This window comes from Fusarium fujikuroi, chromosome FFUJ_chr04 (genome assembly GCF_900079805.1).
Source record: "Fusarium fujikuroi IMI 58289 draft genome, chromosome FFUJ_chr04".
Classification (NCBI taxonomy): Eukaryota; Fungi; Ascomycota; class Sordariomycetes; order Hypocreales; family Nectriaceae; genus Fusarium; species Fusarium fujikuroi.
The window spans coordinates 1,469,053-1,483,419 of record NC_036625.1 but is presented as its reverse complement, the minus strand read 5'-3'; the positions used below and the strand labels follow the sequence as shown (position 1 = coordinate 1,483,419).

Below are 14,367 nucleotides of genomic sequence, written 5' to 3'. Positions count from 1 at the left end.
CACAGAGGAAAATGTTTATGGGAAAAGTCATGCACTACAAGCAACCAAACTCACATGGCGTTTTGAACGACTCACACCGAAGACTCGGGAGGTTCAACGGAACGCGCGGGGTCCGGAAGAATAGAAGCCGTTGAAGATGGGATCCGGATGTGGAGACTCGAGTTGGCGGCTCCCGAGAACACCGTAAATCCGAAAGAGCCAATAGGAAGAGAGGATGTCTCGGGGCAAGGATCTCCATTCAGATGGGAGGAAGCCATGATCATGGTCTCATCTACTAATCTAATCTCTGAAAGTATGGTTGCCATCTCAAGGTACGCGAAGACATTTGCGTAATTTGATGACGATAATGCAGTCTCAGTTGGGCAATAATGCTGTGAAGTATCAAGATCCATCTAGTTGAACCCTTTCAATATTAAGCCAAGACTTCAGCCATGAGATGAGGCATGTGTCCGGCTTGATTTCCGAAAAGACCCTGGTTCAACTGAATGCATGGCATGCATGTTCTCTCAATGGATGAATGGACTGCTTCATAGAAATGAGACGATGGAAATGTTACTTGTGAGAAGAAAATGAGTAACTACCTAAGTACCTAGGTATCCAAAGGCCTCCTACTAAATAACAGTATCAAATACAGACAGTTCAGCAAACAATTTACACAAATTCTTCCCTCAACCTCCGTGATCGCATCGATAATATTCCTAGATATCCATTATCAATCAGTGACCCACTTGGACCACTTTACATGCGGATCTGATAAAAAAACACAAGCTAAAATGCCAAGGATCACCATTCGTTGCTGTCTAAATCTGGTCTACCCTCACTCCACCCCCAGGGTTCATCTCTCAAAAGTTCTCAGGTGCTGTTTTCTTCAAAAGCACGCTATCCCCTTGGTAAAAGTCATGGTCTCTTCCCTCTCCTTTCTGGTTCCGTCAATCTATTTCCTTCCTTAAGCAGGGCTCACAGCCTGAATATACTGGCCTGATTCTTTAACTTTACATCAAAGCGCCAGATCACACGAGTTCACTTCTTTCGGGCGTCAGAATCGCCTGGTGCAGTTTGTGCGGCAGATCACCATGGCTCCCAGTATCAACGAGAAGGAAAATGAAAAGGTCGTAGGTGGCAGCGATGCGACCTCAACTCCTGAAGATGCTGTTGTCAACGCGGAGGGCAGCGATGCTCCCAGTCCTGGAGAAGAGGGAGAAATCGAGGGTTCTTGGGGTGACTACAAGGTGATAAACAAGAATACAAACCCGTGTAAAATAACATACTAACACTCTAAAGCGTATCCTCACATATGCAGGCCCTACAGAGTATCTAATGCAAGGCATTGCTCTCATTGCCGCCATAGGTTCAGGTGCCGGTATCGCTCTCCAAAACCTCATCTTTGGGCAGTTCATCACCACAATCACCGACTTTACATCTGGAGATTCTCAGCCTAGCAAGTTCCGAAAAGAAGTTGCTGACCTAGCGTGAGTCCTTCGGAGTCATATCCCATACAACTCTCTCCTAACGTTCATACAAGACTCTACTTTGTGTACCTTGGCATTGGTCGATTTGTTCTCTCCTACATCTGGAACGTCTTCCTCACCTACTCATCTTACCGCATTGTACGCAACATTCGAAAGGAGTACCTTCGCGCTGCTCTTCGACAAGAGGCTGCCTACTATGACTTCGGGAGCGGCGGTTCCATCGCTACGCAGGCTACCTCCAACGGCCGCTTGATTCAAACCGGCATCGCTGAGAAACTTGGTCTCTTCTTTCAGGGCATTGCTGCCTTCCTCACTGCCTTTATTGTCGCTTTCATCGTGCAGTGGAAGCTGACTCTTATCTGCTTATGTATCGCTCCGGCAACCATCATCGTCATGACTGTTGTTGCTACGATGGAAGCTGTTCACGAAGTCAAGATCCTCGAGATTCACGGCCAAGCCAATTCGCTCGCTGAGGGTATCCTCGCTAGCGTGCGCACTGTTCACGCTTTTGAGATGCGAGCTAGACTCGTCGACAAGTTCGATAAGCATCTCGAGGAAGCTCACACCGTTGGAAAGAAGATCTCCATTCTCTTTGGTCTCATGTTCTCTGCCGATTACACCATCATCTACCTCGGTTTCGGACTCGCTTTCTGGCAGGGTGTGCGTATGCTCTCAACTGGCGAAATCAAAAGCTCGGGCGTCATCTTCACGGTTCTCCTCTCTGTTGTCATTGCGGCTGTTCAGTTGACCCAGCTCACCCCATACACTATCGACTTCAGCCGTGCCATGTCTGGTGCAGCACAGCTTTTCACTCTCATCGACCGAGCGTCAGCTATCGACCCCCTTTCCAAGGATGGCGAGACACCATCGGAGACAGTTGGACATGTCGAGCTTGAGAATGTTTCGTTTGCCTACCCCACCAGACCTGGTGTCACAGTGCTTGAGGACTTCTCTCTTAACGTGCCTGCTGGTAAAGTCACGGCACTAGTAGGTCAATCAGGATCAGGCAAGAGCACTATTGTCGGTCTCATTGAGCGGTGGTACAACCCCAAATCCGGCACTATCAAACTGGACGGTCGTCCCATTGACAAGCTTAACCTCAACTGGCTCCGCCGAAACGTCCGGCTCGTCCAGCAAGAGCCTGTTCTCTTTGAGGGTTCTGTTTTCGACAACATTAAGCACGGGTTAGTTGGTACTGAATGGGAGAATTCACCTGCTGAACAACAGATGGAACGGATCCAGGAGGCTGCCAAGATGGCTTTTGCTCACAACTTCATCATGGAACTTCCAGAAGGTTACAACACACAAATCGGACAGCGAGGTGGTCTTCTCTCTGGCGGTCAGAAGCAGCGTGTTGCTATTGCTCGCAGTGTTGTATCGCAGCCCAAGGTTCTTCTTCTTGACGAGGCTACAAGCGCTCTTGATCCTCACGCCGAGAGTGTCGTTCAGCAAGCACTCGACAAAGCATCCGAAGGCCGCACTACCATCGTTATCGCTCACAAGCTCGCCACCATTCGCAAGGCTGATAACATCGTCGTCATGTCCAAGGGTTCTATCATCGAGCAGGGCTCTCACGAGTCCCTAATTGCTCAAGATGGTGCCTACGCTAAGCTCGTCAAGATTCAGAATCTTGCAGTCGAGAATGACCCCAGTAATGTTTCGGCTGACGAAGAAGAGGAAGTTGCCCCTGAAGGAGACAAGGAAGAGCTCGGTCTTAGCAAGACGGTTACCCAATACGAAACCCACGTCCAGGAGCGTCTCGAGGCTGGCAAGGAGCTTGGCAACTATGACAACCACAAACAAATGGGCATCTTTTATGTCGTTTATCGTTTGATTCGTGAGAGCCCAGAGGTCGCTTGGTCGTATTTCTTTGTTCTTGCGGGATGTTTAGGAGCTGTTGCAGCATTTCCCGGTCAGGCTATTCTGCTAGCACACGTTGTTGAGGTCTTCACCCTGACTGGTGACAGGATGAGAGACCGCGGCGATTTCTACGCAAGCATGTTCATCGTTCTCGCTGCCGGTTTGTTGGTGTCGTACTTTGCTCTTGGCTATGCTACCAACACCATCGCTCAGTTCCTCAGCCACAAACTCCGCAAGCAGAGTCTCCGGGATATACTTCGTCAAGACCTTCAGTTCTTTGATCGCAAGGAAAACAGCACTGGTGCTCTGGCCAGTCGTGTAGACTCCAATCCCCAGTCGATCCTCGAGTTGATGGGCTTTAACGTGGCCCTTATCCTTATTGCTATTCTCAACCTGGCTGCCTGCAGTCTCTTGGCTATAATCCACAGCTGGAAGTTGGGTCTGGTGGTCGTTTGCGCTGGTCTTCCTCCTTTAGTCAGCTCCGGTTACTTCAAGATTCGCCTCGACGCCAAGCTGGACCGGGATACCTCGAAACGATACTCCACCAGCGCTTCAATTGCTTCTGAGGCCATCACTGCCATTCGAACCGTTTCTTCTCTGGCCATTGAGGAGTCAGTCTTGGACAAGTATGTTGATGAGCTGAACCAAGCCGTTACTGGATCAAAGAACGACCTTTTCCGAATCATGATCTTCTTTGCTCTGACTCAATCAATTGAGTATTGGTTCCAAGCTCTTGGTTTCTGGTATGGCTGCCGTCTCCTTTCATTTGGTGACATCTCCATGTACAATTTCTTTGTCGCCTTCTTGGGAGTCTTCTACTCTGGTCAGGCTTCTGCTCAGCTCTTCCAATTCTCCACCAGTATCACCAAGGGAGTCAACGCTGCCAACTACATATTCTGGCTCAATCAGCTCCAGCCCAACGTCCAAGAAACACCTGAGAATCGAGATAATGGTCCCAAGTCTGGAGGTCCGATTGTTTTGTATGATGTCCGATTCTCGTACCCTCTTCGACCTCATGCCCCCGTTCTCCGCGGCATCGACTTGGATGTCAAGCCTGGGCAATTTGTCGCGCTTGTCGGCGCATCGGGCTGTGGAAAGTCAACTATGATAGCTATGCTTGAACGGTTCTATGATCCGTCAAGCGGCACAATCAGCATTGCTAACTCGGCACTTCCCAATCTCAACCCTCGCCTCTACCGCCGCATCATTGGTCTGGTTCAACAAGAGCCAACTCTTTTCCAGGGTACGATACGAGAGAATATTGCTCTTGGTGTCGATGATCCAGAGACCGAAGGTAAGGACCCTTCCACTTCGGTTCCTGACAAGCGGATTGAGGCAGCGCTCCGCGCAGCCAATGCATGGGACTTCGTCTCGTCTTTGCCCGAAGGCCTCGATACACAGGCTGGATCAAACGGCGCGCAACTGTCTGGAGGACAGAGACAGCGAATCGCCATCGCCCGAGCCCTGATCCGTAATCCCAAGGTCCTTCTCCTTGACGAAGCTACAAGTGCACTTGACACCGAGAGCGAGAAGATTGTACAAGGCGCATTGGCAGAAGCAGCGAAGGAAGGAGACCGCATTACCATTGCTGTTGCTCATCGCTTGAGCACAATCAAGGACGCTGACAAGATTTGTGTTTTCTTGGGTGGCAAAATCACAGAGTCGGGAACGCATCAAGAGCTGCTTGCTCAGGGTGGATTGTATCGAAAGATGTGCGAGGCACAGGCTCTGGACAGTTAGATGTGCTCTGTGTGTATGGACTTGGGGACTAAAAGTTATAATCGTTAATGATAGCATCCATAGATAATACCCTTCAATATTGATTCGTTTAGAAATATAGTGGTCATTCAACCCTCTAGGGTAGCCTCTATATACAATTGCCATGGTTAGATCTGTTGTCTTAGTTCGGGTAAGGAATGAGCCAAGACTACGCCCAGGGGTTACAATCCCAGCCGTGTCCAGGGGATGACCTTGTTGTGAAGCAAATTTGATCATATCTACTCATTGGATGTTCAATCAAAGGCGAAAGATTTGGGTCTAGATTCCAGTCGTTGATGGGGAAGTCAGTCAGACGAGGGGCGGATAATCCACGGTTCCACATGGTCAGACTACCTACACCTACTGGAAGGTAGAGGACTCGGCGAGCTCCAGCACACCATGCAAGGTGCATATGTGCTCGAAAGAAAAGAGTACTAGGGATCAAAGCTCTAAAACGAGCTGCTATCTCTTAATGATAAATGATAATATTTAAGAAACTCAAGAAATAAAAATAAGTTTAGAAGTACTCTAAATGAGATGCCTAACAAATCCGAGAGCATTGTGAATGTCCAACTATATCTCGTCAATTGAGGACCTCTTAGTACAGAAATCCATCATCATCCTGCGGCGCCGAACGGGTGGCAGTTGCCTTTCTGGGCCCCCATATTTTGGTTCATGCCAACTTGCACTTATGAGAGATCTGTACTGTACTTCCAGAACGTTTCCCTCCCAACCCCAGCAAACGTCTCTTTTGTTACCCAGATGATCATGGCGAAAGGGCGACTCTGACTAAACGCGACAACACACAATTTGATTCTTGTATACTAAGTACGAAATTCCTCTCCTGGCTTCTGATTTGCCTTATGTGACAAGGCCCCCTCTACCCCCTGAGGTCGCAAAGCTCCCGTCCTAGCTCCGCGCAGATTAGCTTGCTCGGCAGTAGCCCCTTTGTACTGAAACCGTTCCGCTGACACGATTTGCAAAAAGTACCTATTTGCTATTGGCACTTCTTTCCTTTTCACCCTACGAGCCAACGCCCGAATCGGCTTCGCGATGGCTTCTGAATCGCCAAAAGCGACAGATCTGGCGACGATGCCAAACCATCCCGATCCTACCAGCTCCACCCAGGCTCCCGCACATGCGACGTCATCTACAACCCCAGACGCGGTCGTCCAAGCCGATGTGCCTACAAGTCCAGACGTGTCGTCACAACAGGATCAAAAATCTTCGGAACAAGATGGCGCTGCCAACGCCTGGCCTTCACACGAGGATGACGGCCATGATAGCAATGACTGGCTAGCTTCCGATGATGCAGTCCCTAACCAAACACAAGAGGAAACTGCCTCCAATGAACCCGAACTCGATGTCGCCTCACAACCAAAGGCACCTGTATCTCAGCACTCAAGTTCCATGTCATTCGCTCGTACAGTATCTCACGAAATCAGCTTCGGAGACGAGGAGGAAGGTGAATGGAACTTAAGTCGCACTGATACCGACCCTTTTAAGTTCATGCCGCCTACCGACCGAACAAACTCTTTCCCACCTGTACCTCCCGCCCACACAAATTCCGAAGTAGAGGATCAACAACCTCTTGCTTCCAATCAGGCCTTGGACGTCTTAGAGGAAATCGAGAAGGAAGCGGATGCAGAGGAGGAGCTATACCAGCGAGAGGAGACGACAGATGGGCTAGAAGCTCCTAGGCGAGGACACTCCTCTTCTATATCCATTGGTGGAGATTTGAAGAGTCCGGAGGGCCAAGATTCTGATGAACGATATGAAGAAGGGATGCCACTTATCCCCCCACCCGAGGAAGAAAGGCATAAGGTTCCTAGTGAACAACCCAACCACACGTTAAGCGACTCGTTCGACGATAAAGCCGAGGAAGGTGATGATTTCTTCAGCCAAGTTCAGGGCTCCGAACAGCCATCTGATGAAAAACCTACCCCGGCTTTGGAACGAAAATCGACAATGCAGGTTTTGGATTCCATGAACGCAGGCGCCATCTCGAACAAGTCTGCACTTGAGGGAACCCCTGAAGAGGAAGAGGAAGAGGAAGAGGAAAAGGAAGAGGAGGAAGAGGAGGAGGAGGAGGAGGAGGAGGAGGAGGAGGACGACGACGACAGTAGTGATGAAGACGATGATAGTGACGAAGACAGCGAGGAGGCAAAAAGGCAGCGCAGCCTGCGCCAACACCTGCTTCATCTAACCCTGCTGCTGCTGCACCCGACTCCTCCCCAGCTAAGAAGGAAGACCTTGCATCAAAATGGGAACAAGCTTTCGCTGATGACGAAGACGACGATTTTCTGCTTGAAGAGAATGCGGGAGATGACAAGCAAGTTGACCCAGCTGCCTTCTTTGGAAGTGATGATGAAGGCTTTTTGGAGGATGAGGAGCCAGCTTCAGCTCCGGCTCCGGCTCCGGCGCCTGCCCCTGCTTCACGTCAACCTTCTGGCTCCAATCCCTATATGCCGCAGGCACCAGCTCCTCACCCAGCGCCATCTCCGTATGCTCCCAGCATACAAGTTCCCGCGGCTGCTGGTTCCCAAATCTCGGCATACAACACTCCAGCGCCTGTCGTAACACCTTTCGGTACATCTCCTCAATACGGTCAGCCTCTGCCAGCACGTCCTGATATGTCCAAGGCGCAAAGCTTCGCGGATAAGTCAAAGGGAGGTTATCACTCACCGTATGACCTACCTACCGATCTTGTCACCAACCTGGTTAAGCCTCGAAAGAGGGCGAGCATGCAACAGCTTTCCCAAGCTAATCAGCTTCATGCTCCGGTTCAGCCTCCGCCTAGAAGTGCGAGCGTTGGCATGCCGGCTCCCCCAACGAGACTCACTCCTCCTTCCTCTAGCCATGGCCTACCCAGCCACCAACAATCTACAGCACCTCCCAAACCCACAACTCCTGGTGCCCAACACAAAGAGAACTTCTTTGAGGAGTTGCCCCTGACATCTAGACCACGGCCTAGTTCACGGACAAGCCAGAGGGCTCTGTCTCCCGCCCGAAATGCGCCCCCAATGGCTCATGTTCCACATATCCCTTCGCCATTAGCACCCGCGGCGCCAAATCATATGGTTCCGCCACCTTTTCCCGCTACGACGGTCACCCCTGGTGAACCACACAGCGATTCCACCGGTCAGCCGGCTCTTGTTCCCGGCGCTGGTCTGGTTGCACCTGAGAGAGTTAGTCCTTATGCTGCCCTGACCACTTCTGCCAACCACATGCCCCCCCCTGCCTCGACAAGCACCTCTCGATATTCTCCTGCACCTGGTACAAGCCATACTGCTCCGCCCGCTCCTGCAAGCAGTCGTTATTCACCGGCACCTCCCGTTCCCAAGAGCCACGGTTCTTACGGAGCCGTGGCAACTGCTGGCCCCGGGCCTGTGCTCCCACATCAGCCCAGGACTTCAAGCCCGTTGACCCATTCTGAGAGTGCTCACTTTGAGCCAAGGATGAGCCGAGTTTCGTCTCTGCCACCCACACGTGAGGTAGATGAGGAGGATGAGCAACAGACTCCCACTAGATCTGCGAGCGCTACTCATGCCATACCTCATTATGATTCGAGATATAACCCTGCATCTCCTCCAAAATCCACGCAGACACCACCCCCTCCAAGCTATGCTGGCCAACTTACCCTCTCGCCTCCCAAGCAATCGGGTCCGTATGTGCCCCATGCCCCGCCAACAGCGCAGGCTGGCTTTGTACCACCTCCTCGCGCTCAGACGCAATCGCCAAGCGCATCCTTCGGCCATAAGCAGGCTCAGAGGTCCTCAGATTCAGCACGCCGACCCTCATCTGCCCACTCACACTCCTATCCTTCTCCAGTAGGCGGAAAGCCAGCCCCTTCACCTTATGCTCCGGTGGCTCCCACTGCTCCAATGGCCCCAGCCCCTGGTGTTTCAACTGTCCGTACTCGCGGCCAGTCTATCACAATGAACATGGTTGCGCCCACTGACGGACGGGAGAATGATGAGCTCCAGCGATGGAAAGGAGTGCCTATTATCTCATGGGGCGTCGGCGGTACTGTCGTCACCTCTTTCCCCAAGAGTGTTCCTCGGTATGGCATGAACCAGGCTGTTCCGATGATTGTACGAACACCAGGAGAAGTCAAGGTCCAGAGTGTCAAGGACATTGAGCCGTTACACGAGCATGTGGCCAAATTCCCAGGTCCTCTCAGGGGCAAGTCAAAGAAGAAAGAGACCATCGGATGGCTCAGTGCTGGAATTGAGCTACTCGAAAAAGACCTTCCGGATGTCTCTTTTCACTCCCAACTCTCTCTCGAGGCGAAGAGAGCTGTCGAGCGACTACTCCTATGGAAGATTATGCTTATCTTCATTGAGAATGATGGAATACTGGAAAGTAACCCTGCCGTGGAGGCAGCTGTCCGAGATGTCCTTTCGCCTGGTGAAAATACATCGTCCGCAAGTGATGATGCGCTTTTCCCTGCCGCTGCTAGTTTTGATACAGGAGTACCGTCGGTTACCTCAATGCAAGCCGATGGTGTCGATGTCTCATCCATGGATCAGATTCGTCACCATCTCCTGAGGGGCGATCGAGACAAGGCTGTTTGGGCTCTTGTTGATAAACGACTTTGGGGTCATGCCATGCTGATCTCACATACCGTGGAAGGCGATCTTTACAAACGCGTGGCACAGGAATTTGTTCGTAAAGAAGTAAACTACCCTGGTCACGCCAACGAGTCCATGGCTGCACTGTACAAGATTCTTTCTGGCAACCTTGAGGATTGCGTGGATGAATTAGTTCCTGTTCATGCTCGGGCTGGTCTTCAACTGGTGTCCACTGGTGGGGGCTCAGGACCTACCAAGGATACCCTCGACGGATTGGACAAGTGGAGAGAGACTCTTTCTCTTGTCCTGAGCAACCGAAGCACGGATGATATCCAAGGATTGAATGCCCTCGGAAATCTTCTCTCTAGCTATGGGCGAGCCGAGGCAGCTCACATTTGCTTCATCTTTGGCCGCCATGCGTCTATTTTCGGTGGTCTTGACGACCCCAACGCCAACTTTGTGCTCATTGGAGCTGATCATAGGCAACAATCTGACCAGTTTGCCAAGGAAACAGAGGCACTCCAGCTGAGCGAGGTCTATGAGTATGGCCTGTCTCTTGCAGGAGGAGCTCTTGCAGCCGCAGGCACACCCCATCTTGCTGCCTACAAGCTTGAACATGCAATGACTCTTGCTGAGTATGGCCACCGGGACAAGGCAATGCAATACTGCGACGCCATCTTGACAGCAATGTCCTCCCAAACTAAGCGATCGCCATACCATCATCATGTTCTCGAGACTGCTGTTGAAGACTTCATGTTGAGACTGAAACAAGCGCCGAAGGAGGAGAGTGGCTCATGGATTTCCAAGCCAAGCATGAATAAGGTCTCAGATAGCATGTGGAACCGATTCAATAAGTTCGTCGCAGGTGATGATAACGAGGAGAACAATGGAGGTACTGGGGAGGCAGGCCCGTTTAACCGCCCGTCTGGAGAGTTTAGTCGTTCACCGTCGGTTTCTAACTTTGACATCTATGGTCAGCAGTCACCTAGCTTCGGCATGACACCTGCTCAACCATCGGCAAGCATTGCAGCATCCAAATACGCGCCGAATGCTTCGACGCCCGCTGCTTCCGCGAACCTTTACTCTCCTACATCTCAGTACACACCTGGACGAAGTTCTACTGAATATGCCCCTAACTCATATGAGCCTTCCTACCCTGGTGCTGCCTCGACTGACCGAGGTGAAGGCTACACCCCTTCCGTTCCTCCGTCTGAGCCGACCAGTGCTGGCCTTAGTGGACCGGCAGGCCTTGCACCAGCTGCTCAAATTACGCAGGGTTACTCTCCTGCTGGATACCAGCCCTATGGAATGCCAGCATCTACCCCGATGGGCAACGATGAGACGCCTGCCGATAGTTCGTCACAGGGGTTCCAGCCTCTCAGTTACGGATACGAGCCGCCTCAAGTGTCCTCAAACCCACCTGAGCAGGCAGGTGAGCACAATACTGGAGAGAGCGGTAATGGCGGCTACGAGCCGCCTTCATTCCAGCCTTACGGTTATGAGCCTCCATCATATGAGCCTCAGTCCACTGCTGAGGGCGACGATGAGCAGCCCAAACCTAAGAAGAAGAGTTTCATGGATGACGACGATGATGACTTCCCTTCCATGAAACCTGCCGAGAAGTCCAAGGCGGATAAGGACCGGGAGAATGATGAGATGTTCCGCAAGGCTGCGGAGGAGGATGGTGAGTTTCCTTTTCTTATCGATATGATACATGACTTACAAGTTGAACAGCCAAGCGTGCAGCTGCCCAGCAGTCGTCAAAGAAGGGCTGGGGCTTCGGTGGCTGGTTTGGAGGAAGCAAGAAAGCGCCCCTTGAGCAGACCTCCTCTGGCGATTCTTCTCCTGGCAAGCCCATCCGGGCGAAGCTGGGTGAGGCCAGCAGCTTTGTATACGACCCTGAACTAAAGCGATGGGTCAATAAGAAGCCAGGCGCCGAAAACACACCAGCTAAGACCGCTACACCTCCCCCCCCCAGGGCTGGCCCTCGATCTGTCTCTGGAACCCCCCCGCCTCCCACCGCCACTCCTCCCCCACCGTTGGTAACGAGCAATAGTGCGCCGCCACCCCTCATGCCCCCCAAAGTTCGAGCTGGAACACCAGAACTGTCCAAGCAGGTATCGACGGAAAGCCTGGGCCTCGCACCCCCTGCTATGGTTCGATCCGTTTCCAACACTAGCAATGCCAGCGCACCACCCAGTCGGCCGACGACAAGCATGAGCAATGCCAGCAGCATCGACGATTTACTCAGCGTGGCGCCTCGCAAAGCTAGTGACAAGAAGAAGCCACGAAAGGGTGGTCGATATGTCGATGTTATGGCCAAGTAAGGCACGAACAGATGTCATTCGTTTGGATTTGAAATACCGAGTCAATTTCAGACGTTCTTGTTGGGATTCGTGCTAGGAACGAATCGATTTGTATTAATAGTTAGACTATTGTTACGTTGTATTTCTGCGATGGTTTGAATTGTAGGTGCTGGCCTGGGGCGATTGTACACAAAGTATTGAGGAAGCGGATGAGTTGTAATGTTTTGGATCAAGAAGAGAATAGACCCTAATGCTACCATCGAGAAATGATTACGACTCGAGAAGATATTCGACAAAGAACGATAATACGATAAAGAATTCTGCCGTTGCATCCCCCCCTCCCCCCATTACTGTGTGCTTTGACAGATATACACTTTTGACTGAACGCCCAATATAATGCCAAAATCTTAGAAACTGCTACCCAGGTCCAACGCCTGAAACATGAAAGGTCACCATTCATCTTGATGTGTTTCACATACTATATGACTGTACATAGTACTGGGATTTTTAGCACATAATTGACGGGACTGGGGGCAAACAAAGGGCAAACTCACTGTCACGACAGAGTCATCCGCTGTAGCATCATCGTAATGGGGCACATAGACGTAGAGAATCAACGCATGGTCGTCAGCAAAACAGGCAATGACCCTGCCTTCCAAGCGACCAACACTAAGGACACGGCTCCAGTCCTTGCCATCGACCCGGACAGTCGCCCAATGATTGGGACCGCCTTCTCGAAACTTGGTACTTGGATGCTCCTCCACGGGACAATCGAGCTGTGCTGGGTCAAGCTCTGGGTTTTCGAGATTAGACCACACACTACAGATATCTGTCGTCTCGGTTGCGATCCGTAGTCGTAGACCACCGTGCATGTTGGCGCTAAGCTCAAGTTTCGGTGATTTCGTATTAGCGGAAGAGCCAGAATTAGAGGCCATAGCAAGCTTGGTGAAGCGGTCTGAGATGGCCTTGAGCTGAAGAAGAGGGGGCAGTTGAATGTGGACGTCTGGTTCTCGTACTCGAGGCTGCATGATAGTCTCAACCGTTTCGGGGTGGAGGACACGCACGGGTATGTCCTGCGTAATGATCTTCTCATGCTCTCGCCTCAATGAAGTCTCGAGATGCTCTGCCTGAAACATTTCATCGTCATCGAATGGGTCATCACCAGCGGCTGTTCCCGAAGGTTTCGCGGCCCCAGGTGGGTTGGTAGCTGACGTAGTCGTTGTGATAGTCATTGAAAGAACTGGCAGACCGTCTTTCTTTGTGAGACGTAAGGAAGCAGAGATACTGTTGAGCGCAGACTTGAGGGCGCGTTGAAGTGGTTGAAGGGGAAGCTCCAAGTTAATAGTATTGCCTGCCTCGGCGGACTGAATGTGATAGCCATCGAAAATGAAGTCCATGGCGAGAGACCTTGATATTTATGAGCAATTACATAAGACAGCCCAAGAAGGAAGAGCACATACGCCCATACTTGAGATCCCATGTCTGGGATGACGGTGAATCGTGCAGTATCGTCGCTCAAGCGCAACCAGGCAATCTTCTCAAGAGAGCCAAGTGCAGCTGTAAGCTCTGTGATCAGTATTAGCAAAGCGTGCCCGAGAAAAGCAAGAGAGAATAATAGAAAAGCCCAGGAATGTGTGTATGAGTACTTACTTGCAAATGTGCGAATGTTTTTCAGCTCTGTACGAAAACGCATGTTGAGGAGTCGCAATGATAGAAATGGTGCAAGTAAATGGAAGGGAGATTGTTATGGATGAACGCCATACCTTCCAGGTAACTAACGTAGACGAAGTGATGCAAATGCTGGAAGTCGTAAATTGTGGGTCTAGGTGGCTGCCTTCACCACCATCAATATACATGAATTGGTAGGAATTTGATCTTTGCCTAAGGTAGAGGCATACTAACTTAGGTAGGAGAAATCATACGAACTTGTACCTAGATATTTTACAAGCCTTTGCTATGTTGATTTGTATATGTAGAAATTCACCCATATATATATGAACCAGTAACGCCTATCGACCTTGCAGATATTAACAACAGACACACACGAGAGGCAACACTAAGTGCAATTCAAGACGAAAGACCTACCTCAGTACCTACCTGACCAAGTACTACCTACCTTAGGTAGGTAGGGTAGGATAATTGCAATATACCTATGGACCGTTACTTACTTAGGTACTAATCCAGGTTCATACTTGTCAAACCCCAATGTTCCAATGGGACCCTCCCAAATGGTGTTAAGATAGGCAGGATATCTTCCCGTTTGAAACTTCCTCCTCTGCATAAAAAAATCTACACGACAATAAAGAAGGTGACTCTTTCCAAATAAGATAGCGAAAGGGGAGTGTGTCCAATGCTCGATCGAGGGAAGCAAGCCTATAAAACAGACCCCTTTGATTTAGA

At 50.8% G+C, this 14,367-nt stretch overlaps 3 protein-coding genes; 2 read left to right on the top strand and 1 right to left on the bottom strand.

Annotated features, from left to right (window-relative positions):
- Window positions 1–1,073: 1,073 nt before the first annotated feature.
- Window positions 1,074–5,069, top strand: FFUJ_13456 (related to ABC transporter; the record flags this gene model as incomplete). XM_023576144.1 has 3 exons in its annotated part: window positions 1,074–1,229; window positions 1,282–1,469; window positions 1,523–5,069. The coding sequence occupies 3 exons, from the start codon at window positions 1,074–1,076 to the stop codon at window positions 5,067–5,069; spliced, it is 3,891 nt and encodes a 1,296-aa protein (XP_023429339.1).
- A 1,071-nt stretch (window positions 5,070–6,140) lies between these two features.
- Window positions 6,141–11,988, top strand: FFUJ_13455 (related to COPII coat assembly protein SEC16; the record flags this gene model as incomplete). XM_023576143.1 has 3 exons in its annotated part: window positions 6,141–7,209; window positions 7,251–11,345; window positions 11,396–11,988. 3 exons carry the CDS (start codon window positions 6,141–6,143, stop codon window positions 11,986–11,988), a joined length of 5,757 nt encoding a protein of 1,918 aa, XP_023429587.1.
- Window positions 11,989–12,438: 450 nt separating this feature from the next.
- On the bottom strand, window positions 12,439–13,660 carry FFUJ_13454 (related to mitotic and DNA damage checkpoint protein hus1; the record flags this gene model as incomplete). XM_023576142.1 has 4 exons in its annotated part: window positions 12,439–12,465; window positions 12,522–13,374; window positions 13,428–13,533; window positions 13,618–13,660. The coding sequence occupies 4 exons, from the start codon at window positions 13,658–13,660 to the stop codon at window positions 12,439–12,441; spliced, it is 1,029 nt and encodes a 342-aa protein (XP_023429338.1).
- Between the last annotated feature and the right edge of the window lie 707 nt (window positions 13,661–14,367).